Genomic DNA, 27249 nt, shown 5'->3' with positions numbered 1-27249 from the left:
CTAGATAGAGAGACTAAAGCAAACCTCAGTCTCCAGCAAGCCCTTTCCTTTGCCTTGTCATGTTTGCTAGAGAGTCCTGCATGGGAACCCTCTCCAGAAGTATTTCTTCCCCTAGTGGCAGCCTCCAAACTCCCATCTACCAATTTTATGGGCATATTAAAGACATGAGAGATTGGAAAAAAGTACTGGAACAAGAAACCCTATTTCAAATCCCTACTCACACACCAAATAATTATGTACCTCCTTGAGCTAAAGAGTTCAGTTTTATGACTAGAAACAATTTCTAAGTATACACAATAAATGAGAAATTCAGATTTTGTCCCATGTAGATTTTATCTTAAGACAATATTTAAGACTGTTTTATGAAGGCAAATATTTTCGCTTCTTTATCTTTGTATGCATTTTATGGAATAGAAGAATATGTGAATGCTAAATTTTGAGATCTAGATTCCTTTTTTTTCCATTCCCATTATTTCCATCTTAGTTCAGGCCCTCATGGCTTTGTGCCCAGTGTGATGGAGCTCCCCCTTCTCTTCACCAACTTTGTGGGAATTCTTTTCCAGGCTTCATACGGGCAGGAAGCATCAAGGCTCACTCAGTAGCACCGGTGCCTGGAGGAACTGATGCAGCTATAAAAGCTAACCACCACCTAAAAAAAGTTACATGTGTTGGGCCCAGTGTGGGAGTGGGATTTACAACTCCCTGCATGAGATCAGGCAGGTGCAGTAGTTTTACGGGAAGAAAAAATGATCTGAATATAGAGAGCTAATAAATTGTCTGGCGGGGGCATATTGGCCAGTATCGTGAGCCCCTCTCCCTTTCTTCCTCACAACCTTTTCATCCCCTGTCCTTCCTCACATTTAATTCTTCATTCAGGGTGTCCAACATTACCAACAGAAGGGTCATTGGAAATACCAAAAGGTGGTCTGCAGCTTCCTTATATACTTCATTTTAACTGTTCCTTCTGCTGGATAAGAAAACATACTTCAACTGGGGTTTAGAACGTGATAAGCTGAAATGTAGAAAGAAGGGATTTGCCTAATGGTAAAACTTAGAAACAAAATCAAGTTCGAAGACCTGTCTTCTAGTCTTGTGCTCTAAATGTTCACTTCAAGAACCCCTTCTGATAGGGCTCTGATAGGGAAGGAACTATGCCAACAGACTTAGGAATTTAGCAAATCTTAATCCCTGCCTTTTGTGGATGGTAAAACTGATTAATGATCTTACACTAAGTTGAGTCATCGTAAATTGTCAGTTCTAATGAAATTTGGTTAAGCCTGCTTTCAATATTCCCGTTTGGAAATTCTTTTGGAGGCATCCATGTTCCTGGGACATCATAAAGATTTAAATCATTAAGTCAGTGTTTCATTTTTTTAATCTAAAGCAGCCTGAACACCTGAAAAGATTTAGCAATGATACTATGATGCATCTATTAAGATTCCTACAAAACAACAGTGATATTATTACTTAAAATATTGTATGGCTTACTAAAGATAAGCAAATTATAATCATCTTTCTCTTATTAGCTCTTTGAAATAAACTAAGCGGTTAGTATGTAATTGTTGACTTTGAGAGAAAACACCTAACATGGGTGAATGAGTGAATGAATGGGTGGATGAGTTCTATCAGAATGTCTCGTAGCCTCTGTCATCCCCCACAAAGTTTCAGCTCTAGTTCAATGCCACAGAAGCTAGACTGTCCCTGTAATAGCGGTGATGGTCTGGAACGGCACTGAATCAAACACAAACCATCCAGAAACTTCCCTTTAGCTGAGATTTTCTATTTCCTTCCCTATTTTTATCCGAACTGCCCATACATAGGCAAATTGAAGAATGATTAATGTAAGCCTTGCTTTTTCTCTCTCCTGCCTTTCCTCCAAGAGGAGGCAAGAAAAAGCAAAGCAACAGCTCCAAGGCCAAAAGCAGAGCTGAGGAAGCCTGATTCATTGGCAGACTGGTCACCCACCTCAGAATAATTAAGAGCTGACTAGAGGCGGCACCAAATTGCAAATACCATAGAGTCTGGAGAGGACCCAGCAAGAGACATAGTAAAGAAAAAGAATTGTATAGTGGGAGACTGCTGCTGGGACAGGAGATGTGACTCCTAGTCTTAATTTCACCACTAAGTCTTGTGAGTTCCCTGACCTTTTCATGACTTTTTTTCCCTTTCCTGAAAAACAAACCCTTACCTGCTTTCTTCCCCTGGATGGATGTTAACATGATATTAGGTGAACAGTTCTTGGAGCCTTTGGAAATCAGAGAGGTGGAAATAATCACAAAGATGGAAATGACTGACTGCAGGAACCCCAAAGCCACCGCTAAATCATTTCTGTGCTATTGAATGATTTATTGACCTAAGGCCCTGCCAGGTCCGGCACTGGATCTCTGAAGTTCTCATCCAGTCCTCCCCCCAACCCTTCTGGGTTCCCGCCTCCGCATACACACTCCAGTCATCGTCAGCCTCATCAGGACATCAGCTTCAAGTCATCATTAGACATTAATCCGCTGAACTGCCATCATGTCACAGGTAGTTCTTAGAAATGGCATGAATCTAGAAAAGAAAAAAATAGTAGACTGAGAGGGGAGTGGATTCTGAGGCTCATGGAAGGTACTCACAATTTGATTCTTATAATTCTTTTCAGGTAAAGTATCTGAACTATGTGGTGATTATTCTGGAATTTACTCTACCATGACCCTGAAGGGCAGGCTTTACCTTCATTCTGCTGGCACCTTCTCTACAAAGAGCCCTCTGCCAAGCACTGTGGGAAATAAAACAATAAATAAGGTCTAATTTCTGTGCCCAGTGATATTTACAGACTAATGAAGGCAATAGAATTGAGATACAGTTACACATACAACTTCCTTCCAACGTGTGCATCCAGACCCTCTCGTCAGTATTCAATTTGGCTGCCTCTCTCCCACCTCCAAGTCTTAACAGATGCCTTTCTCCGTATCTGGAAGCTCTGCCTACTTCCCACCATCCAGCCAAGCCCCACTCCTCCTTTATAACTTGGCCTTTTCCTGAAGAAGACTTCCCCAAATCCATCTGCAGCATTCGTTCTAGCATCTCCTCTCACCCCCGGTGTGTGTGTCATGTGTATTCAGCACACATATGCTGCCTGCTCCAACTGTTAGCATTTAGTCCAAGTAATCAACAAACTGCGTAAGCAATCCAAAAGCTCCTTATTTGGGCTTGCTAACAGAATCACACCCATCAAAGTGGCAAGAGAGGCTGGTTTCCTGAGTGTCACTGCGGCTGGTTTGTGCCTGTTGTTAAAACAGGGTTCTGACTACCCCTGAGGTTCCTTCCAGCTTTACCAATATCCAATGCCAAAAAGGAGTCAACCAACCTGACCGGCCCTACATTTCTTTTCTGTTGCTCCAGGATTCTTCTACAGCCAGATGATTCCTTACAGATCCTGGCACCCGTGGAAGCTGATGTGGGTTTCTACACTTGTAATGCCACAAATGCCTTGGGATATGACTCTGTCTCCATTGCCGTCACATTAGCAGGTAACGTGGAAATCCCTGTTCAATTCAGAAACCGTTGACTGGTGCCTACAACGTGCCAAGCAGGCCAGGGACACAGACATAAATGAGAGCCATACCCTGCCTCCGGAAGTTTATAATCTGTAATTGTAATCAAATGGAGATAAAGTGTAATATGAGATAGAATGAAATAAGAGCTGATAACTAAAGAGGGTGCAGTTTCACTCTACCTGAGAGGTCTTAGACTTGGAGTAGAATTTTGATAAACAGAGATGCAGGAAATACTCCAGGCAGAGCGAACATGAGCAAAGGAGATGTATACAAGTAAGTAGCCTGTTGGGGAACATGAATCATGACCTAAGATCATTGAATGATCTTTTCATTTCTCCTCCGTCCACGTGTTGCAAAGACGACTTTAAGACCTGGGTAGCTGGAATTCTGTGGCTGTGGGTTGGAGCACAAGTGTTCTTCTCTGTGACTGTTTATTTCAACCTCTTGGTCTAATACACCTGCCTACACTTCACCTTTATCCATAGAGGTTAGGCAAACCATTCTACACATAGCAACTTCAGAAAATTGCGATTCAGAGTACCATGCCTCCCAAGGTTGTGGTCTCGTAGTAAGGTACTCTTACAAAACCTCTCTTACATAGGACGGATCCTTGCCTTTGAAACTGAAAGAGACCTTAGATACCAGCTAGACCAGAGCCCTCAGTTCTCAGAGGCCAGGCAACCTGAGGTCACATAGCCTCTCAGCTGGTGGCAGGGAAAAAGGGAACTGAGGTCTCCTAACCCCCAGATCATTGTTCCTCCTTCTCCCCACTGATACTACCATCCCGGGCTCCCTTTCCTCAGATCTGGGCCACGCAGCCTTTGTGGCGGTGTGTTGCATGTGTTTGTATTTATTCTTTTCCATTGCCGCTCCCATCAGATGATTCAGTAGATGCTAGAAAAGCCGACATCACCCCACACTGACCTCATCCGTCCACGCCGGGATTATGTTGTCACGCTGTTTTCCAGTCACACATGCTACTCCCTTGCATATCTGTTTAGCAACAGTATATCTACCCCATGACCTAAGGCTGATCTGGGAAGGGACCTTGAGCGGGACGCTTTGCAGAGAGGATGAAAGTCAACAAAGAATAAGGCGAGCTAAGGGGCCCTGGGGTGGATTACAGACTGATAATAATGCCTATTCTTTTGTGTGTGTGAATAGAACATTTGCTTTGCTCCTAATGTATTCCAGTCACAATCTTTATGCCCCTCTTGGTTATACAGAGTCCAGATGCTCGGCACCCGTCTGGTTAATTCTCTTCTGCCTTACCCCCTCCCATCTGCCTTGGCCAGGGCACTGCTGACACCCTTCCAACTGCTGGCAAGTAGTGGCTCTTACAGGATTAACTCTCTTGTTTATATTTATCCAGATACGGTTCAGCTCTGTCACAGACTAAATACCCTTTGTTCACCTGAATTTAATACGATTCACGGAAACCTGTCTGGAATTAAGCAAAGCAATTGTAACATCAGGCTTGTCTTCAGCTCTTTGAAGAGGAGCTATTGGAGGCTGCCAAAATATTCAAAGCCAGGGAAGAAAGAGAGCAGCCAGAGAGGCACCGGGGGAAAGGGAGAAAAGGAGCTGAGTGATGAAGTAGTTCACGCACACCACACCCAGGGCTTAGCAAGCTGTGTCCATGGGCTTCAGTGGTGGGGTTTGTTCAGGTCCGCTAGCAGATCTGTCAAACAGATCTGTCCCTCTGAAAGGTAAGGCCCAAAATGGATACGCTGCTTTCAGACTGTATTTGTGTCTTTACCTGGGATTATCGTCTAGCCTGGTGTCAACGTCTGCACTCACAGTTTTAAGTGACTCACACCCTCTGCCAAGTATTACTGACGAAGAGCAACAAGTTAGACCCGAGTTTTGTGATTCGTGACGCTTACAGACTAGTGAAGGCAATAGATGCATGTGTGACTACCTCGACTGCAGAGACAGTTACAGTTTCCTTCAAAGGTACCCCGCATAGGCGTATAAGATACACCCTAAATATAACGTGAATGGGTGCGGGGCGGCGGTTTGCAGGGGATAGATGTGGCGCATTTCTAAATCTCATTACCAGTTATACTGTTCTTTAACCGTGTGACCTTGAACAAAGTGTATAACCTCACTGAGTCTTTGCTCTCAGCTGTAAGAGTGAAATTAATCCTATTTTACAGGATTGTTCTGAGGTTAAATAAGATTGCACGTGTGAAAAAGCCCTTAGCCCAATGCCAGGCACATAGTTCACACTCAGTAAATGTTTCGTTTTCTTTCTCTAGCTCTCCTAAAATGAAACGCATCCTGAAAACAATTTTAAAATGTGTAAAACATTAGCCCAACTTTGCTTCCACGTATTTTCCACTGGAAGTCTTCACACTGAAAATTTTCAAGTACGGACTTAGGAGCTGATTCAGCTCACTTGTGATCAAATCCTCGTGGTAAATCTCAGTGCTTCTGTGCTTTTAAAGACATTGTACATACAGCTTTTTCTGGGTTTTCTTTTTTTTTTTTTTTGGTTTTTTTACCTTGACTTCAATATAAATGTAGGCCAAAAGGAAAAACAAGATTTTTCTTGAGGCTCAAGCACTCAGGTATCCCCATGATTTTATAAGAAATGTGTGGATTTTGGCCTTGCCTATGCACCTGAATCAACCAGATGCAGGGAAATTTGTTCATAGTAATTCACAAGAGCAGGCAGAGCATGGCAGTTAAGCCTGCAGGCTCTGGAGCCTCATGGTCTGGATTTGAATCCTGACTCTGTCACGTCCAAGCTACATAACCCTGAGCAGCTTCTTCACACTCTCTGACTCAGTTTCTTTATTTGTCCTATGGTGATAATAATAGTGTTTGACTCAGAAGCTTCTTGTGGAGATTAAATGCCTTCATCATGTAAAATGCTTATAAGTATGCCTAGCATGTAGCAAGCACTCAATACTCGTTAGCCCTTATTATTATTGTGAGGATAAAACAAAAGCCAGGTTATTTTTACAGTAGGGGAGATTCCTTTGCCGAGACCAGAATGCTCACAAACCCTTTGTAGAGCACCTCACTCTAATGTCTCAGCGTCTCAATGTCAAGGGGGAAGCTGAATTAGCTATCTGAAAAGCGGTTGGAGTGCCTGGGTCCAGAGCAAGGGAGGTGGCTACACGAGGAACATTTCACGTGAGCCAGAGGAAGGGAGGTCTGGTGAACCCTCCCTGGCCCATAATTGGACCTCTCCTGTTGAGTTGCCCCATCCTCTGAGTTGAGTGTGTTGTCAATTCTGCTTCTCAGGTTCATTGTAGGTCCATTTGTACTCTCTACACAGTTTTTGCTTAAACATATAAACACCATTTAGTTTTAAACACACCAAACCTTCCTTGCTCTGGCCTGTTTGAGCCTGTAAGATATTGTCTTTAGAGCCCTTTGCTTCTCTCCAAACTCATCAGTATGTGTTGATTTTATGTTTTAAGTCCCAAAGGTTTGAGAGTACTTTGCGAGTATGTCTCGGCGTGGAGATGGCTTTCGTTTCCCTACCTACTACCCTGGTTCTGGAAACTCACAGCCATGTAGACCCAGTGGCACAAAATTCCCTTCTGTCCTAAACTGACTTAATTGGATGCCTGTTTCACTGCTCAGAAGGTAAATGAGAGGGGAGGGTAGCAGGGGCTAGGGAGGAGGATAAGAATGTCACCAAAATGTCACGTGCCTAACATGTTGAAGAACTTGATTACTTTGTGTGCGGGTATAAACACAGGTAAAGAAGAGTTTCTGGTGTGTGCAAAGACAGGCATTAAGATTGGAGAGCCATCTTGACTAGTCAGATTCAGCACTCAGCCAGAGTTGCTCAGAAGGCTTCCAGATCTGAATGGTGTAGGCAGCGTTTTGAAGGAAAGCAGTAGTTTCCTGGTAAATTGCTTCAGTCTGGATCAGTGGAGGGGAGCTTTACTTACCAGTGCAGATGAGGCTTGTCCAGGTGTAAGCCATTGATGAGGTCATAGCCATAAGGGAAACGTTTTTGGTTGTCATTGATTTTATAAGATCACGAAAGAGATACTGTAAGGCCTGCTTGACATCATCAATGGAAAATGAGAAGAAGATGGGGGCTGAGGGTTTAGCGTATCTTTCATTGAAAGGAGAGAACACAGATGACCTCATCCAAAGTTTTCACAGGAAAAGAGAGACAGAAAATATTCCTCCTTTCCTGGCATGTTTTTCTGCGTTTTTATGAGTTGAATAGCTGACACATATTGTGTCTAATAAAGAGATCACAGAAACCTCACTGGGAAAATAAAAATAAAAGGCAGTTGTTGTTTTTTTTAATTCTTCTTTCTCGGCCCCCTCCTCATGATTTAGTAGCTGCAATAAAAGACAAGCAGTTTTGTAAGCTTTTCATAATGTAAGTCATTTCAAATTGGCATTTCTGAATTTTTCATCCAGCCATTGTTAACCAGAGGAGGATTTTGCTTCATAGAGAGTTAGGCTCAGAGAAGGGTTTGTCACCAGCGGCAAAGACCGACAAAGGAAGGTTTGCCCCAGTGCACTAGATCAGAAGGAAAGGCACACAAGTTTGGCTGTCTTCCTGATGGTGCTCTGAGCAACAGGGTAATGGCCATTGACTGATTCAAGCTGCCATCAAGGGACTTCATTATCTAATACAATACCAGGTAACCAAGTTCCTTAAGTTTTCCTCAATATGTATAGATGTGTAGCATGCCCACTAAAGAGGCCTAGCTTTTAGAGAATTCAGGTAAAATGGATGAGAGTATAGCAGGAGAATCCAACTTACTCTGCTCCCCAGTAGACTAGAGGAAACAAACAAGGAAGTACAAATGATCTAGGCTAACCCATCTCACATCCTGAAAAAGCAATTTCCACATCTGTCCAATGGAATGAAGGAAGGATGGGTGGTTGGACATGTAGTGGGTACCATATCCTTGGTTGGTTGTTTCTAGGAGAGGCTGCAGCATCATGCAGCTGTACTGGGTATGGGGTCCCTCCTCTAGGACTCTGCAGTGGAACATGCAAAAGAAGTTAGGTCAGCACCACTTGCTGCCTTAGTGTCCTGAGGGAGCTGTCAACTTCAATTGAACAATCAGAAGAGGTAATGGCAGTAACCTGAGTAACCTGACACGCTGGCATTGGCAAAAATATCTTTAGGGAATGGTGATTGAACCAAGGGAGAGGAGAAGGAAGCCATGCAGCCTGGGGATGTGCAAGAAAGGGCAGTCTAAGCCCTACCCACTTCCTTAGATCCTAAGGGCCCTGCAATATTGATACCAAAGGCACACCAACTAAACAGAATCACAAAGGTGGAGAAATACCAAGTCCTTCTCATTTTTTCGTGCAAGGTAATTAATTAGTAGTCACAGTGTAGACCCTGACTCATCAAGAAAAGGTTAAATTTGGTTAAAACTGTTTTATCAGCTTTATTGAGGTATAATTTACATCCCATAATATTCACCCATTGTAAGTGTTCAATTCAGTGATATTTTAGCAAAATTTTTAAGTTGTGTAACAATCACAGCAAACCAAGGTTATTGTTTGCTGAAAAACTCCATGGAGGTATAATTCACATACTATACAAGTCAACCATTTAAAGTATACAATTCAGTGGCTTTTAGTACATTCAGAGTTGTGCATCCATCACCACACTCAATTTTAGAACATTTGCATTATCCCCAAATAAACTCCACACCTCTTAGCCATCACTCCCCAATCCCCCCATTTCCTCCAGCCCTAGGTAACTACTAATATACTCTGTCTTCATAGATCTGCCTATTCTAGACACTTCAGATAAGTAGAGTAATGCATGGTCCTTTGTTACTGACTTAGCATAATACGTTCAGGATTCATGCATTTTGTGGCATGTATGCTGCATTCCTTTTCATGGTGGAATAACATTCCATGGTATGAATATACCACATCTTCCATTTGTCAGTTGATGGACATTTGGGTTGTTTCCAGTTTTTGGCTGTCATGAATAATGCTGCAGTGACCATTCATGTGCAAGTTTTTGTGTGGACATGTTTTCATTTCTCTTGGGTATATCTACCTAAAAGTGGAATTGCTGGATTGTGTGGCACATGTATGTTTAACTTTTTAAGAAACTGTCAACTATGTTCCAAAGTACCTGCCCCATTTTATATTTCCATCAGCAGTGTATGAGGATTCCAGTTTCTCCACATCCTCACCAATGCTTGTTACTGTCTATTTTTTTAATTACAGCCATCCTCATGGATGTAAAGTGATAATTCATTGTGATTTTAATTTCCATTTCCCTAGTGACTGACGATGTTTTCACGTGCTTATTAGTTGTTTATATATCTTCTTTGTTGGAATAGTAACTTTGGTGATAAAGACAGTGTATATGGCCTGTGTATTAGTTTTTTATTGCTGCCCTAACAAATTACCACAAGCTTAGAGTCCTAAAACAACACCAATATATTACCTTACAGTTCTGTAGGTCAGAAGTCCAGTACAGTCTCACCAGGATAAAATCAAGGTGTCAGTGGGGTACACTCCTTTCTGTAGACTCCAGGAGAAAATGCTTTCCCTGTTCATTTGGATTGTTGGCAGAATTTAGGTCATTGCAACCTACGACTGTGGTGCCTGTTTTAACTGAGTGTCATTCCCAGGTTCTAGAGGCTGCTGCATTCCTTAGCCCTTGGCCCTCTTCCTCCATCTTCAAAGCTAGCAGTTGGGGGTTGAGTCTTTCTCATGTTGCCTCTCTCCGGACAAACTCTTCAGTCTCCCTCTTTTAATTTTAAGAACTCAAGTGATTAGACTGGCCCACCTAAATAATCTAGGATAATCTCCCTATCTTAAGGTCAGTTCATTAGCAACCTTAATTGCAGGAAATTGCAACTTTAATTCCCTTTTGTCATGTAATATAACATAGTCACAGATTCCAAGTATTAGAATGTGGACAGCTTTTGGGGGGGGGGGGGCGCATTATTCTGCCGACCACACCCTGTCTGAAGGGCACCGCTCATTTTCATCTTACTAATGTCAAAGGAAAACACAAATCTAATGTTGGTAGACCTTCCAATTTTTCCATACAAGCCAAACCAAAACACACACATGCACGCACACACACACACATGCACGCACACACACACGCCTTTTGTTTTTAATCTCTCCAATTTTTTACTGAGCCCAACTAATTCAAATTTTTAAAAAATTCTTTCCAGACCAAACATGTCAGTGGTCTGCACATAGCCTGGAGGCTACCAGTGCCCTTTGGTTAAATCATCCATTTTCTATATTCTCTGCTCATGTATTACAGCTCATTTCCCAGTATAGTCAAGAGTGTTACTAAAGTGTAATAATTTATTTTATTAGATTACACTAAAACCATGTAATGATTTGGATGGGAGAGAAATATTTAATTTTTTACTACTCCTAAAAAGGAAACTTATTGTAACAATAGAATAGGTAAGATTTTAGGGAAAGTATTTGCCTCATTACAAAACTTAGAGCAGATTTAGAACTATAAACCTGTGTCCTTATTGTAAACAGAGGGATTTTAAATAAATGCACACTTGGGTCATTTTTTAGATCTAAAAGTTCTATGAATCTCTTACATACAAATAAAGTACAGCAATCTCCACCCACCACTACCAGCTCTAAACTCCCCTTACTTGAAATTCTAACATTTGCAAATTCTATCATTTACTTCCTTTATCTTTGGGAGACTAGAAGACTAGATGGCAAAGAAGGACAGCTTTTGCAATAAAATCTAGGAAAAATTACAGATGATGGGGAAAGGTATCAGAGGACTGGTGAGGAGAAAGGGTGTAGAGTTGACTAAAAGGTCAAACACTGATTCAGGAGGCAGGAAGTGGGAGTGAAGGAGACCTTGCAAGAGAGACAGCAGGACAGGAAGGAGTTAAAAATTCCTGAGCTATAAAATGTGAAAGGCACTTGGAAGGAGAACCAGGCTAAAGAAAATACCATGCATTTTAATATGACTGTTATCTGTAACAAAGCAACTCTTGTTGAAATTGCCAGGTAGCCACATCCTGAAAAGTTTCTGGCCAGCAAGGGATAGTAACTGGCCATTAATAGTCAGGACCCATCATTACTGATTTCAAATGTACAAGATGTTGTTGGTATTTTTAGAAAAGGTTTCATAGGTTCATAAGACAAGTTTTCGTAGGTTCATACTGATTGTGGTTCCTTAAACATTATTTGACTCGAGTTCTTCAGTTCGTCAACTGGGAATGCTCATTTCAGGGAGTTTTCACAGATTTCACTCCAGTGGCCCTTCTGAAAGACCTATGATAATTGCAGTGTAAGCAGAGGCTAGCATTTCTTAAGGTGTTGCTTTGATATTCTCACTGATTGCAAGGCATTATCCATGGATTAAATCTGGATTAAATACAATTTGCTTAGTTTTAGGTAGTGAAAGTATGTGAAATTTACAACACCTTATGGCTGTATACTCAAATATTTTAATTAGTGGGCGTCACTATCTTATTCACTTTTCTCTTGAATTAAGATTTGGGTCTCCTGTGGATCTCATTACGGTTTTCTTGAACAGAGTCATAGGGGCACCAGCAAGTCAGCCTGGCATGCGTTGTTTCACAACTTCTCTGGAAGTAGATACTTTCTGGGGACTCCAACAAGACCAGCCTTGGTGTGACTTGAAGCTCTGTCTGTCCAGAGACTGATAGCGGTTTCAGGAGAAGCTGGAGTATTTAAATAATTTCTTCTTTGTTTAGCCTGAAACCCTCACAGTTCTTCAAAATAGAAGCACTTGAGTTCCTTCTCACTAAAAGATTTGTTCTCTCTCCTCTTTCCTGTTTTTTCCTCTTTCTTTCTTTAAACTTGTCCTTTCTTTGTGTTTTCTTGGTTTCTCAGAAGTTCCCAACGCTGCTCCTCAGAGCATTTTCTCCATGTATCATAGCAAGGATAATGCTGATGATAGCTAACATTTATTCAAACTGCATGCTGTGCTAAGGAATCATTCATACAGTTTTACAAGCATTAATGTGCTTATTGCTCTCAGCAGCCGTAGAAGTAGAAAACCAAAGCACAGAGAGACTAAATAACTCACCTAAAGCCACTCAGCTATTGAGGGATGGAGTCTGAACACCTGCCATGGAGGCACCACTTCTCATGCCCATGCCCCCTGCAGGCATCATTACTTATCATGCACTTCTGCTGCTCAGTCCTCCTGAATGTAACCCAGAATCCATATCTGAGCAGTGCTCCAGGAAGACTCTGACGATCGCTGCAATCATAATCTCAGGTCTATTTGCCATTTTTGCATCCTCCCCGGAGTTTTTGGGTCATTTCCAAACCTGCCTCCTGCAGTCCTGGTTTCCAAAATTGCCCAGTTTCCCGGTCACCTTCAACAACTCTTCTCATTCTCCTTGGGAGTGAATGCACATGCACACTTCCTAGAATAGACTGCCTCTCACGCAACAGTGAGCCTCTGAAGACTTTAAAGTACAATCCAGTTTTTTCTCTATTTTTTTCAATTTTTTAAATTTAATTTATTTTATATTGGAGTATAGTTGATTTACAATACTGTGTTAGTTTCTGGTGTACCTCAAAGTGATTCAGTTATACATATATCCATTCTTTTTCAAATTCTTTTCCCGTGCAGGTTATTACACAATATTGAGTAGAGTTCCCAGTGATGTATAATAGGTCCTTGTTGATTATCTATTTTATATATAATAGTGTGTGTATGTTAATCCCAAACACCTAATTTATGCTTCCCCGCCCTCATGTTGCCCCTTTGATAACCATAAGTTTGTTTTTGAAGTCTGTGAGTCTGTTTCTATTTTATAAATAAGTTCATTTGTACCTTTTCTTTTAAGATTCCACATGCAAGTGATATCATATGATATTTGTCTTTCTCTGTCTGACTTACTTCACTTAGTATGATAATCTCTAGGTCAATCATGTTACTGTAAATGGCATTATTTCATTGTTTTTTATGGCTGAGTAATATTCCACTGTATATATGTGCCATGTCTTTTTTTTTTAATTTTTTAATTTTATTTTATTTTTATACAGCAGGTTCTTATTAGTCATCAATTTTATACACATCAGTGTATACATGTCAATCCCAATCACCCAATTCATCACACCACCATCCCCATCCCCACACGGCTTTCCCCCCCTTGGTGTCCATACGTTTGTTCTCTACATCTGTGTTTCAACTTCTGCCCTGCAAACCGGTTCATCTGTACCATTTTTCTAGGTTCCACATACATGCGTTAATATACAATATTTGTTTTCCTCTTTCTGACTTACTTCACTCTGTATGACAGTCTCTAGATCCATCCACGTCTCAACAAATGGCCCAATTTCGTTCCTTTTTATAGCTGAGTAATATTCCATTGTATATATGTACCACATCTTCTTTATCCATTTGTCTGTTGATGGGCATTTAGGTTGCTTCCATGACCTGGCTATTGTAAATAGTGCTGCAATGAACATTGGGGTGCATGCGTCGTTTTGAATTATGGTTTACTCTGGGTATATGCCCAGTAGTGGGATTGCTGGATCATATGGTAATTCTATTTTTAATTTTTTAAGGAACTTCCATACTGTTCTCCATAGTGACTGTATCAATTTACATTCCCACCAACAGTGCAAGAGGGTTCCCTTTTCTCCACACCCTCTCCAGCATTTGTTGTTTGTACATTTTCTGATGATGCCCATTCTAACTGGTGTGAGGTGATACCTCATTGTAGTTTTGATTTGCATTTCTCTAATAATTAGTGATGTTGAGGAGCATTTCATGTGCTTCTTGGCCATCTGCATTTCTTCTTTGGAGAAATGTCTATTTAGGTCTTCTGCCCATTTTTGGATTGGGTTGTTTGTTTCTCTAATATTGAGCTGCATGAGCTGTTTATATATTTTGGAGATTAATCCTTTGTCAGTTGCTTCATTTGCAAATATTTTCTCCCATTCTGAGGGTTGTCTTTTCGTCTTGTTTATGGTTTCCTTTGCTGTGCAAAAGCTTTGAAGTTTCATTAGGTCCCATTTGTTTATTTTTGTTTTTATTTCCATTACTCTAGAAGGTGGATCAAAAAGATCTTGCTGTGATTTATGTCAAAGAGTGTTCTTCCTATGTTTTCCTCTAAGAGTTTTATAGTGTCTGGTCTTACATTTAGGTCTCTAAGCCATTTTGAGTTTATTTTTGTTTTTGGTGTTAGGGAGTGTTCTAATTTCATTCTTTTACATGTAGCTGTCCAGTTTCTCCAGCACCACTTATTGAAGAGACTGTCTTTTCTCCATTGTATATCCTTGCCTCCTTTGTCATAGATTAGTTGATCATAGGTGCGTGGGTTTATCTCTGGGCTTTCTGTCTTGTTCCATTGATCTATGTTTCTGTTTTTGTGCCAGTACCATATTGTCTTGATTACTGTAGCTTTGTAGTATAGTCTGAAGTCAGGGAGCCTGATTCCTCCAGCTCTGTTTTTTTCCCTCAAGACTGCTTTGGCTATTTGGGGTCTTTTTGGTCTCCATACAAATTTTAAGATTTTTTGATCTAGTTCCGTAAAAAATGCCATTGGTAATTTGATAGGGATTGCATTGAATCTGTAGATTGCTTTGGGTAGTAGAGTCATTTTCACAATATTGATTCTTCCAATCCAAGAACATGGTATATCTCTCCATCTGTTAGTATCATCTTTAATTTCTTTCATCAGTGTCTTATAGTTTTCTGCATACAGGTCTTTTGTCTCCCTTGGTAGGTTTATTCCTAGGTATTTTATTCTTTTTGTTGCAATGGTAAATGGGAGTGTTTCCTTAATTTCTCTTTCAGATTTTTTATCATTACTGTATAGGAATGCAAGAGATTTCTGTGCATTAATTTTGTATCCTGCAACTTTACCAATTTCATTGATTAGCTCCAGTAGTTTTCTGGTGGCAGTTTTAGGATTCTCTATGTATAGTATCATGTCATCTGCAAACAGTGACAGTTTTACATCTTCTTTTCCAATTTGTATTCCATTTATTTCTTTTTCTTCTCTGATTGCTGTGGCTAGGACTTCCAAAACTATGTGGAATAATAGTGAGAGTGGACATCCTTGTCTTGTTCCTGATCTTAGAGGAAATGCTTTCAGTTTTTCACCATTGAGAATGATGTTTGCTGTGGGTTTGTCATATATGGCCTTTATTATGTTGAGGTAGGTTCCCTCTAGGCCCACTTTCTGGAGAGTTTTTATCATAAATGGCTGTTGAATTTTGTCAAAAGCTTTTTCTGCATCTATTGAGATGATCATATGGTTTTCTGTTTTTTGTTTTTTGTTTTAAACATCTTTATTGAAGTATAATTGCCTTACAATGGTGTGTTAGCTTCTGCTTTATAACAAAGTGAATCAGTTATACATATACAATATGTTCCCATTTCTCTTCCCTCTTGCATCTCCCTCCCTCCCACCCTCCCCATCCCACCCCTCTAGGTGGTCACAAAGCACCGAGCTGATCTCCCTGTGCTATGCGGCTGCTTCCCACTAGTTATCTGTTTTACATTTGGTAGTGTATATATGTCCATGACACTCTCTTACCCTGTCACATCTCACCCCACCCCCTCCCCATATCCTCAAGTCCATTCTCTAGTAGGTCTGTGTCTTTATTCCCATCTTGCCACTAGGTTCTTCATGGCCTTTTTTTTTTTTTTTCCCTTAGATTCCGTATATATGTGTTAGCATACTGTATTTGTTTTTCTCTTTCTGACTTACTTCACTCTGTATGACAGACTCTAACTCCATCCACCTCATTACAAATACCTCCATTTCATTTCTTTTTATGGCTGAGTAATATTCCATTGTATATATGTGCCACATCTTCTTTATCCATTCATCTGTCGATGGACATTTAGGTTGCTTCCATGTCCTGGCTATTGTAAATAGAGCTGCAATGAACATTTTGGTACATGACTCTTTTTGACCTATGGTTTTCTCAGGGTATGTGCCCAGTATTGGGATTGCTGGGTCGTATGGTAGTTCTATTTTTAGTTTTTTAAGGAACCTCCATACTGTTCTCCATAGTGGCTGTATCAATTTACATTCCCACCAACAATGCAAGAGTGTTCCCTTTCCTCCACACCCTCTCCAGCATTTATTGTTTCTAGATTTTTTGATGATGGCCATTCTGACCGGTGTGAGATGATATCTCATTGTAGTTTTGATTTGCATTTCTCTAATGATTAATGATGTTGAGCATTCTTTCATGTGTCTGTAGGCCATCTGTATATCTTCTTTGGAGAAATGTCTATTTAGGTCTTCTGCCCATTTTTGGATTGGGTTGTTTGTTTTTTTGTTATTGAGCTGCATGAGCTGCTTGTAAATCTTGGAGATTAATCCTTTGTCAGTTGCTTCATTTGCAAATATTTTCTCCCATTCTGATGGTTGTCTTTTGGTCTTGTTTATGGTTTCCTTTGCTGTGCAAAAGCTTTTAAGTTTCATTAGGTCCCATTTGTTTATTTGTGTTCTTATTTCCATTTCTCTGGGAGCTGGGTCAAAAAGAATCTTGCTGTGATGTATGTCATAGAGTGTTCTGCCTATGTTTTCCTCTAAGAGTTTGATAGTGTCTGCCCTTACACTTAGGTCTTTAATCCATTTTGAGTTTATTTTTGTGCATGGTGTCAGGGAGTGTTCTAATTTCATACTTTTACATGTACCTGTCCAATTTTCCCAGCACCACTTATTGAAGAGGCTGTCTTTTCTCCACTGTATATGCTTGCCTCCTTTATCAAAGATAAGGTGACCATATGTGTGTGGGTTTATCTCTGGGCTTTCTATCCTGTTCCATTGATCTATATTTCTGTTTTTGTGCCAGTACCAAACTGTCTTGATTACTGAAGCTTTCTAATATAGTCTGAAGTCAGGGAGCCTGATTCTTCCAGCTCCATTTTTCTTTCTCAAGATTGCTTTGGCTATTCGGGGTCTTTTGTGTTTCCATACAAATTGTGAAATTTTTTGTTCTAGTTCTGTGAAAATTGCCAATGGTAGTTTGATAGGGATTGCATTGAATCTGTAGATTGCTTTGGGTAGTAGAGTCATTTTCACAATGTTGATTCTTCCAATCCAGGAACATGGTATATCTCTCCATCTATTTGTATCATCTTTAATTTCTTTCATCAGTGTCTTATAATTTTCTGCATACAGGTCTTTTGTCTCCTTAGGTAGGTTTATTCCTAGGTATTTTATTCTTTTTGTTGCAATGGTAAACGGGAGTGTTTTCTTAATTTCACTTTCCGATTTTTCGTCATTAGTGTATAGAAATGCAAGAGATTTCTGTGCATTAATTTTGTATCCTGCTACTTTACCAAATTCATTGATTAGCTCTAGGAGTTTTCTGGTAGCATCTTTAGGATTCTCTATGTATAGTATCATGTCATCTGCAAACAGTGACAGCTTTACTTCTTCTTTTCCGATTTGGATTCCTTTTATTTCTTTGTCTTCTCTGATTGCTGTGGCTAACACTTCCAAAACTATGTTGAATAATAGTGGTGAGAGTGGGCAACCTTGTCTTGTTCCTGATCTTAGTGGAAATGGTTTCAGTTTTTCACCATTGAGGACAATGTTGGCTGTGGGTTTGTCATAGATGGCCTTTATTATGTTGAGGAAAGTTCCCTCTATGCCTACTTTCTGCAGGGCTTTTATCATAAATGGGTGTTGAATTTTGTCGAAAGCTTTCTCTGCATCTATTGAGATGATCATATGGTTTTTATTCTTCAGTTTGTTAATATGGTGTATCACATCGATTGATTTGCGTATATTGAAGAATCCTTGCATTCCTGGGATAAACCCCACTTGGTCATGGTGTATGATCCTTTTCGTGTGTTGTTGGATTCTGTTTGCTAGTATTTTGTTGAGGATTTTTGCATCTATATTCATCAGTGATATTGGTCTGTAATTTTCTTTTTTTGTAGTATCTTTCCCTGGTTTTGGTATCAGGGTGATGTTGGCCCCATAGAATGAGTTTGGGAGTGTTCCTTCCTCTGCCATTTTTTGGAAGAGTTTGAGAAGGATGGGTGTTAGCTCTTCTCTAAATGTTTGATAGAATTCACCTGTGAAGCCATCTGGGCCTGGGCTTTTGTTTGTTGGAAGATTTTTAATCACAGTTTCAATTTCAGTGCTTGTGATTGGTCTGTTCATATTTTCTATTTCTTCCGGGTTCAGTCTCGGCAGGTTGTGCATTTCTAAGAATTTGTCCATTTCTTCCAGGATGTCCATTTGATTGGCATAGAGTTGTTTGTAGTAGTCTCTTAGGATGCTTTCTATTTCTTCAGTGTCTGTTGTAACTTCTCCTTTTTCATTTCTAATTTTATTGATTTCAGTCCTCTCCCTCTTTTCCTTGATGAGTCTGGCTAATGGTTTATCAATTTTGTTTATCTTCTCAAAGAACCAGCTTTTACTTTTATTGATCTTTGCTATTGTTTTCTCTGTTTCTATTTCAGTTATTTCTGCTCTGATCTTCATGATTTCTTTCCTTCTGCTAACTTTGTGTTTTGTTTGTTCTTCTTTCTCTAGTTCCTTTAGGTGTAAGGTTAGATTGTTTACTTGAGATTTTTCTTGTTTCTTGAGGTAGGCTTGTATAGCTATAAACTTCCCTCTTAGAACTGCTTTTGCTGCATCCCATAGGTTTTGGATCACCCTGTTTTCATTGTCATTTGTCTCTAGGTAGATTTTTATTTCCTCTTTGATTTCTTCAGTGATCTCTTGGTTATTTAGTAACGTATTGTTTAGCGTCCATGTGTTTGTGTTTTTTACGTTTTTTTCCCTGTAATTCATTTCTAATCTCACAGCATTTTGGTCAGAAAAGATGCTTGATATGATTTCAGTTTTCTTATATTTACTGAGGCTTGATTTGTGACCCAAGGTATGATCTATCCTGGAGAATGTTCCATGCATACTTGAGAAGAAAGTGTAATCTGCTGTTTTTGGATGGAATGTCCTGTAAATATCAATTAAATCTATCTGGTCTATTGTATCATTTAAAGCTTCTGTTTCCTTATTTATTTTCATTTTGGATGATCTGCCCATTGGTGTAAGTGAGGTGTTAAAGTCCCCCACTATTATTGTGTTACTGTCAATTTCCTCTTTTATAGCTGTTAGCAGTTGCCTTATGTCTGAGGTGCTCCTATGTTGGTTGCATATATATTTATATTGTTATATCTTCTTCTTGGATTGATCCCTTGATCATTATGTAGTGTCCTTCCTTGTCTCTTGTAACATTCTTTATTTTAAAGTCTGTTTTATCTGAAATGAGTATTGCTACTCCATCTTTCTTTTGATTTCCTTTTGCATGGAATATCTTTTTCCATTCTCTCACTTTCAGTCTGTATGTGTCCCTAGGTATGAAGTGGGTCTCTTGTAGACAGCATATATATGGGTCTTGTTTTTGTATCCATTCAGCAAGCCTGTGTCTTTGGGTTGGAGCATTTAAACCATTTACGTTTAAGGTAATTATCGGTATGTATGTTCCTATGACCATTTTCTCAATTGTTTTGGGTTTGTTTTTGTAGGTCCTTTTCTTCTCTTGTGTTTCCCACTTAGAGAAGTTCCTTTAGCATTTGTTGTAGAGCTGGTTTGGTGGTGCTGAATTCTCTTAGCTTTTGCTTGTCTGTAAAGCTTTTGATTTCTCCATCGAATCTGAATGAGATCCTTGCCGGGTAGAGTAATCTTGGTTGTAGGTTCTTCCCTTTCACCACTTTAAGTATATCATGCCACTCCCTTCTGGCTTGTAGAGTTTCTGCTGAGAAATCAGCTGTTAACCTTATGGGAGTTCCCTTGTATGTTATTTGTCGTTTTTCCCTTGCTGCTTTCAATAATTTTTCTTTGTCTTTAATTTTTGCCATTTTGATTACTATGTGTCTCGGCGTGTTTCTCCTTGGATTTATCCTGTATGGGACTCGCTGCGCTTCCTGGACTTGGGTGGCTATTTCCTTTCCCATGTTAGGGAAGTTTTCGACTATAATCTCTTCAAATATATTCTCTGGTCCTTTCTCTCTCTCTTCACCTTCTGGGACCCCTATAATGCGAATGTTGTTGCGTTTAATGTTGTCCCAGTGGTCTCTTAGTCTGTCTTCATTTCTTTTCTTTCTTTTTTCTTTATTCTGTTCCACAGCAGTGAATTCCACCATTCTGTCTTCCAGGTCACTTATCCGTTCTTCTGCCTCAGTTATTCTGCTATTGATTCCTTCTAGTGTAGTTTTCATTTCAGTTATTGTTTTGTTCATCTCTGTTTGTTTCTTCTTTAATTGTTCTAGGTCTTTGTTACACATTTCTTGCATCTTCTCAATCTTTGCCTCCATTCTTTTTCCACGGTCCTGGATCATCTTCACTGTCATTATTCTGAATTCTTTTTGTGGAAGGTTGCCTATCTCCACTTCATTTAGTTGTTTTTCTGGGGTTTTTTCTTGTTCCTTCATCTGGTGCATAGCCCTCTGCCTTTTCATCTTGTCTGTGTTTCTGTGAATGTGGTTTTTGTTCCACAGGCTGCAGGATTGTAGTTATTCTTGCTTCTGCTGTCTGTCCTCTGGTGGATGAGGCTATCTAAGAGGCTTCTGCAAGTTTCCTGATGGGAAGGACTGGTGGTGGGTAGACCTGACTGTTGCTCTGGTGGGCAGAGCTCAGTAAAACTTTAATCCACTTGACTGCTGATGGGTAGGGCTGGGTTCCCTCCCTGTTGGTTGTTTGGCCTGAGGCAACCCAACACTGGAGCCTACCTGGGCTCTTTGGTGGAGATAATGACAGACTCTGGGAGGGCTCACGCCAAGGAGTACTTCCCAGAACTTCTGCCGCCAGTGTCCTCGTCCACATGGTGAGCCACAGCCACCCCCCGCCTCTGTAGGAGACCATCCCACACTAGCAGGTAGGTCTGGTTCAGTCTCCCCTGGGGTCACTGCTCCTTCCCCTGGGTCCCGATGCACACACTACTTTGTGTGTGCCCTCCAAGGGTGGAGTCTCTGTTTCCCCCAGTCCTGTCGAAGTCCTGCAGTCAAATCCCACTTACCTTCAAAGTCTGATTCTCTTGGATTTCCTCTTTGCGTTGCTGGACCCCCAGGTTGGGCAGCCTGATGTGGGGCTCACAACCTTCACTCCAGTCGGTGGACTTCTGTGGTATAAGTGTTCTCCAGTCTGTGAGTCACCCACCTAGGAGTTATGGGATTTGATTTTACTGTGATTGCGCCCCTCCTGCTGTCTCATTGTGGCTTCTCCTTTGTCTTTGAATGTGGGGTATCTTTTTTGGTGAGTTCCAGTGTCTTCCTGTTGATAATTGTCCAGCAGCTATTTGTGATTCTGGTGTTCTCACAAGAGGGAGTGAGAGCATGTCCTTCTACTCCGCCATATTGGTTCCTCCAGCTACCATGTCTTCTTTATCCATTCCTCTGTCGATGGACATTTAGGTTGCTTCCATGTTTTGGCTATTGTAAGTAATGCTGCAGTGAACATTGGGGTGCATGTATCTTTTCAAATTATGGTTTTCTCCATATACATGCCGAGGAGTGGGATTGTTGGATCATATGGTAGTTCTGTTTTTAGTTTTTTAGGAATTTTTTAGGAACCTCCATATTTTTCTCTGTAGCGGCTATACCAATTTACATTCCCACCAACTTGTAGGAAGGTTTCCTTTTCTCCACACCCTCTCCAGCATTTAGTGTTTGTAGACTTTTTTTTTTTTTAATTTTATGGCTGTGTTGGGTCTTCGTTTCTGTGCGAGGGCTTTCTCTAGTTGTGGCAAGTGGGGGCCACTCTTCATCGCGGTGCGTGGGCCTCTCACTGTCACGGCCTCTCTTTTTGCAGAGCACAGGCTCCAGACACACAGGCTCAGTAATTGTGGCTCACAGGCCCAGTTGCTCCGCGGCATGTGGGATCTTCCCAGACCAGGGCTCGAACCCGTGTCCCCTGCATTGGCAGGCAGATTCTCAACCACTGCGCCACCAGGGAAGCCCTGTAGACTTTTTGATGATGACCATTCTGACTGGTGTGGGGTGATACCTCATTGTAGTTTTGATTTGAATTTTTCTGATAATTAGCGATGTTGAGCATCTTTTCATAGGTTTTTGGGCCATTTGTATGTGTCCTTTGGAGAAATGTCTATTTATATCTTCTGCCCATTTTTTGATTGGGTTTTTTTTTTTATATAGAGTTGCATGAGATGTTTGTATATTTTAGAGATTAATCACTTGTCGGTTGCATCATTTGCAAATATTGATATTTTCTCCCATTCTGGGTTGTCTTTTCATTTTGTTTATGTTTTCCTTTGCTCTGCAAAAGCTTTTAAGTTTAATTAGGTCCCATTTGTTTATTTTTCCTTTTATTTTTTTAGAAGGTGAATCCAAAAAGACATTTCTCCTTTTTTGTCTCTTGTAACAGTCTTTATTTTAAAGTCTATTTTGCCTGATATGAATATTGCTACTCCTGCTTTCGTTTGATTTCCATTTGCATGGAATAACTTTTTCCATTCCCTCACTTTCAGTCTGTATGTGTCCCTAGATCTGAAGTGGCTCTCTTGTAGACAGCATGTATGTGGATATTGTTTTTGTAACCATTCAGCCAGTCTATGTCTTTTGGTTGGAACGTTTATTCTATTTACATTTAAGGTAATTATCAATATGTATGTTCATATTGCCATTATGTTAATTGTTTTGGTTTTGTTTTTGCAGGTCTTTTTTCTTGCCTTCCTGTTTTGTTCTCTTCTCTTGTGATCTGGTGACTATCTTTAGTGTTTCATTTGGATTGTTTTTTTCTTTTTTTCTGTGTATCTATTGTAGATTTTTGGTTTGTGTTTACCATGAAGTTTTGATATAGCAGTTTATATTTATACAAGATTGTTTTAAGTTACTGGTCTCTTAATTTCAAATGCATTTCCAATATCCTGTGTTTGTACTTTCCTCTTCTCACAATTGCTGGTTTTGATATTATATTTGTTTGTAAATGATTTCCTACCTCTACTGTATGTTTGCCTTTACTGGTGAGCTTTCCCATTCGTAATTTTCTCATTTCTAGTTGTGTCCTGTTCTTTTCCACTTAGAGAAGTTCCTTTAGCATTTGTTGTAAAGCTGGTCTGGTGGTCCTGAGTTCTCTTAGCTTTTGCTTGTCTGTAATGCATTTCATTTCTCCATCGAATCTGAATTAGAGCCTTGCTGGGTAGAATACTCTTGGTTGTAGGTTCTCCCCTTTCATCACTTTAAATATATGGTGCCACTCCTTTATGGCCTGCAGAGTTTCTACTGAAAAATCAGCTGATGTCCTTATGCGGATTCCCTTGTATGTTATTTGTTGCTTTTCCCTTGTTGCTTTTAATATTTTCTCTGTCTTTAATCTTTGTTAGTTTGGTTAATATGTGTCTTGGCGTGTTCCTCCTTGGGTTTATCCTGTATGGGACTCTCTGTGCTTCCTGGACTTGAGTGTTTCCTTTTCCATGTTAGTGAAGTTTTCGGCTATAATCTCTTCAAATATTTTCTCAGGCCCTTTCTCTGTCTTCTCTTTTTGGGACCCCTATAACATGAACATTGTTGCATTTAACGTTGTGTCTGTGGTCCCTGAGACTGTCCTTATTTCTTTCATTCTTTTTTCTTTATTCTGTTCCATGCAGTGATTTCCACCACTCTGTTTTCCAGGTCACTTATTTGTTCTGCTATTGATTCCTTCTATTGCACTTTTCATTTCAGTTATTGTATTGTTCATCTCTGTTTGTTTATTCTTAAGTCTTCTAGCTCTTTGTTGAACATATCTTGTATCTTCTCAGTCTGTGCCTCCATTCATTTCCCAAGATCTTGGATATCTTTACTATCATAACTCTGAATGCTTTTTCAGGTAGATTGCCTATCTCCACTTCACTTAGTTGTTCTGGGTTTTTAATCTGGTTCCTTCGTCCAGAACATATTTCTCTGCCATCTCATTTAGTCTAACTTTACGTTTTTGTGGTCTCCTTTTTGCAAGCTACAGGGTTGTAGGTCCTCTTGCTTCTGGTTTCTGCCCCCTGGTAGGTGAGGTTTGTCCAGGGGCTTATGCAGGCTTCCTGGTGGGAGGGACTGGTGCCTACCCACTGGTGGGTGGAGCTGGGTCTTATCCCTCTAGTGGGCAGTGTTGTGTCAAGGGGTGTGTTTAGGGGTGGCTGTGGCTCAGGACAACTTTAGGCACCATGTCTGCTGATAGTTGGGGCTGTGTTCCCACCTTGTTGGTTGCTTGGCCTAAGGCGTCCCAGCACTGGAGCCTGCAGGCTGTTGGGTGGGGCCAGATCTCAGTGCCAAAATGGCAACCTCCAGGAGAGCTCACACCAATGGATATTCACTGGGCCCTCCACCACCAGTGTTTTTGCCCCGACAGTGAGGCACAGCCGACCTCTGCCTCCCCAGGTGACACTCCAAGACCGCCAGTAGGTTTCACCCAGGCTCCTTTGGAGTCACTGCTTTGTGCTGGGTCCCAGTGCATGTGAAATCTTATGTGTGCCCTCCAAGAGTGGAGTCTCTGTTTCCCCCTCTCCTGTGGAGCTCCTGCAATCAAGCCCCACTGGCCTTCAAAGCCAAATGCTTTAGGGCTCTTCCTCCTGATGCCATACCCTCAGGCTGGGGAGCTTGATGTGGGGCTCAGGACTCTCACTCCTGTGGGAGAACCTCTGCAATGTAATTATTTTCCATTTTGTGGGTTGCCTCCCCCACCCCAGCGTGTATGGGATTTGATTATATCATGAAAGTGCCCCTCCTACCATCTCTTTGTGCCTTCAACTTTGTCTTTGGATGTAAAATATCTTTTTTGGTAGGTTCCAGTCTTTTTTGTCAGTGGTTGTTCAGCAGTTAGTTGTGATTTTGGTGTTTTCATGAGAGAGAGTGAGCTCAATTCCTTCTACTCCGCCATCTTGTCCAGAATTGAGGGGCCACTTTTAGCTTGGATGCTTGGTGCCTCTTTCTTCAGCATGTGCTGGCTGTTATCCCCTCAATATGGGGCATACAGGTGCAACCACCTGTGTGCGCTCAGATGGTGGGGGCAGCAATCAGTGCCCACTCGTGGGTCTCCTGCCACTGGCAGCCCTCACACCTCTGGGACAGCTGGGGTAGCTATTGGCACCTGCTCCCCGATCTCTTGGCAGTGGCAGCAGCCCGTGCACTGATGGGACAGCAGGGGCAGTGATTACCATCTGCTCATAGCCCATGTGCTCTTCCTGGATGGCATGGGCAGAGATTGGCACCTGCTCGTGGGTGTCAGAGTGGGGGCAGCAGCTCACGCACTCCTGGGACAGCAGGGCCAGCACTTGGCACTTACTTGTGGGTCTCATAGTGGCAGCAGTGCCCCGCACACTCCTGAGACAGCAGAGGCAGCACTTGGCACCTGCTCGCGGGTCTTGTAGCAGCAGCAGCAGTGCACACACTCCTGGGACTCTTAGCGGTGGTGGCAGCCCGTGCCCGCCTCTGGAGCCCAGGATAGCAACAGCATCTCATGCCTGCCCCCAGAGGTCATGTAGGCTGTGTCCTGTTGCCTGAGAGTGTGCACAGAGAGAGAAGCTCCTATGGTGGTCCCACCCCTTTCCTCCTGTGCCCCCCCAACAATGGTGCCTTGCCTCTCTGGTGGGCCAAGACTTCTTCCAAGTATGCCCTCAGTTGCCACATTCCAGCCTCTTCAGGCTGTCTCGGTGCAGCCAACCCCAGTCCTCTCCCTGAATCTGACCTCCAAAGCCCAAGCTCCGGCATCCAGCACCCCCTGCACCAGTGGACAAGTGTCTGAGACTGGGGAGCGCAGGGCGGTGGTACTGACCATCTGTGCAGGTCACTGTTTCGCCTACCTCAAACCAGTTGCTGCGCTGTCCTCTGAGGCTCCAAAGCTCCCCCTCCATCCAGGCTGATCTTCCCACTAGTGAGGCCACTTCCCAGGGTGCAGGAACCTTTTTTCCTTCACAGCTCCTTCCCTGGGGTGCAAGTCCCATCCCAATTCCTTTCTCTCTTTTTCTTTTTTCTTTTGTTCTACCCGGTTACATGGAGGTTTTCTTGCCCTTTCAGAAGTCTGAGGTCTTCTGCCAGTGTTCAGTAGATGTTCTGTGTGAGTCGTTCCACTTGTAGATGTATTTTTGATGTACTTGTTGGGGGCGGTGAGCTCCATGTCCTTCTCCTCTGCCATCTTGATTCCCCCCTCCAATTTTTATATTTTATTGAAGTATAGTTGGTTTGCAATATTTTCGGTGTACTGCGAAGTGATTCAGTTATACATATATACATAGGTATGTATTCTTTTTCAGGTTCTCTTCCATTATAAGTTATTACAAGATATTGAATATAGTTCCCTATGCTATACAGTAGGTCCTTGTTATTTTTGATGGCTAAAAATCGTAGAGAACCATTTTCAAATGCCATTTGTGACTCATAATGTTAGAAGAGTTGAAAGAAGACCCATTTGATTCATTCAGTGAGTCAATAAATATTAATTAAACATGGATTAATTAGCATCTGTGCTAATTTGGCGCTTTTTTCTGTTTGCCTATCTCACAAACAAAACCATAAATATAGGATGGTTAAAATATGATAGATTTTTTCTCACTCACCTAACGTCTAAAACAAATTATTGCACAAGAGGTTTTTTGTGGTTTGGGTCAAGAAGTGGTACACTTGACTTCTGCTCCCATTCCATTTGCTGGAATTCACGGTCTTGCCCACCCCTAACTGCAGAGAGGCTGGTAAATGACCTGACTGTGTGCCTAGGAAGAAGAAAAGTATTTGGTTGGTAGCAGATCCATCTCTGCCATCGCTTCTAAAATGGAAGGCATCGTGCTATTGAAA

The 27249-nt window shown here is 41.3% G+C and overlaps 1 protein-coding gene across 3 annotated transcripts in view; it reads left to right on the top strand.

Moving 5' to 3' along the window:
- ADAMTSL1 (ADAMTS like 1) overlaps window positions 1-27249 on the top strand; it is a 755395-nt gene that overhangs the window by 617143 nt on the left and 111003 nt on the right. For all 3 annotated transcript variants that reach the window (XM_059924671.1, XM_059924670.1, XM_059924669.1), the window contains one exon: window positions 3385-3512. In XM_059924671.1, coding sequence (XP_059780654.1) covers window positions 3385-3512 — 128 coding nt within the window. The remainder of the gene's footprint in view (window positions 1-3384; window positions 3513-27249) is intronic.

The sequence above is a fragment of the Balaenoptera ricei genome, chromosome 6, assembly GCF_028023285.1.
Source record: "Balaenoptera ricei isolate mBalRic1 chromosome 6, mBalRic1.hap2, whole genome shotgun sequence".
Taxonomy (NCBI): domain Eukaryota; kingdom Metazoa; phylum Chordata; class Mammalia; order Artiodactyla; family Balaenopteridae; genus Balaenoptera; species Balaenoptera ricei.
Note: the sequence above shows the minus strand (reverse complement) of the source record. Positions and strands in the feature narration are given on the sequence as shown.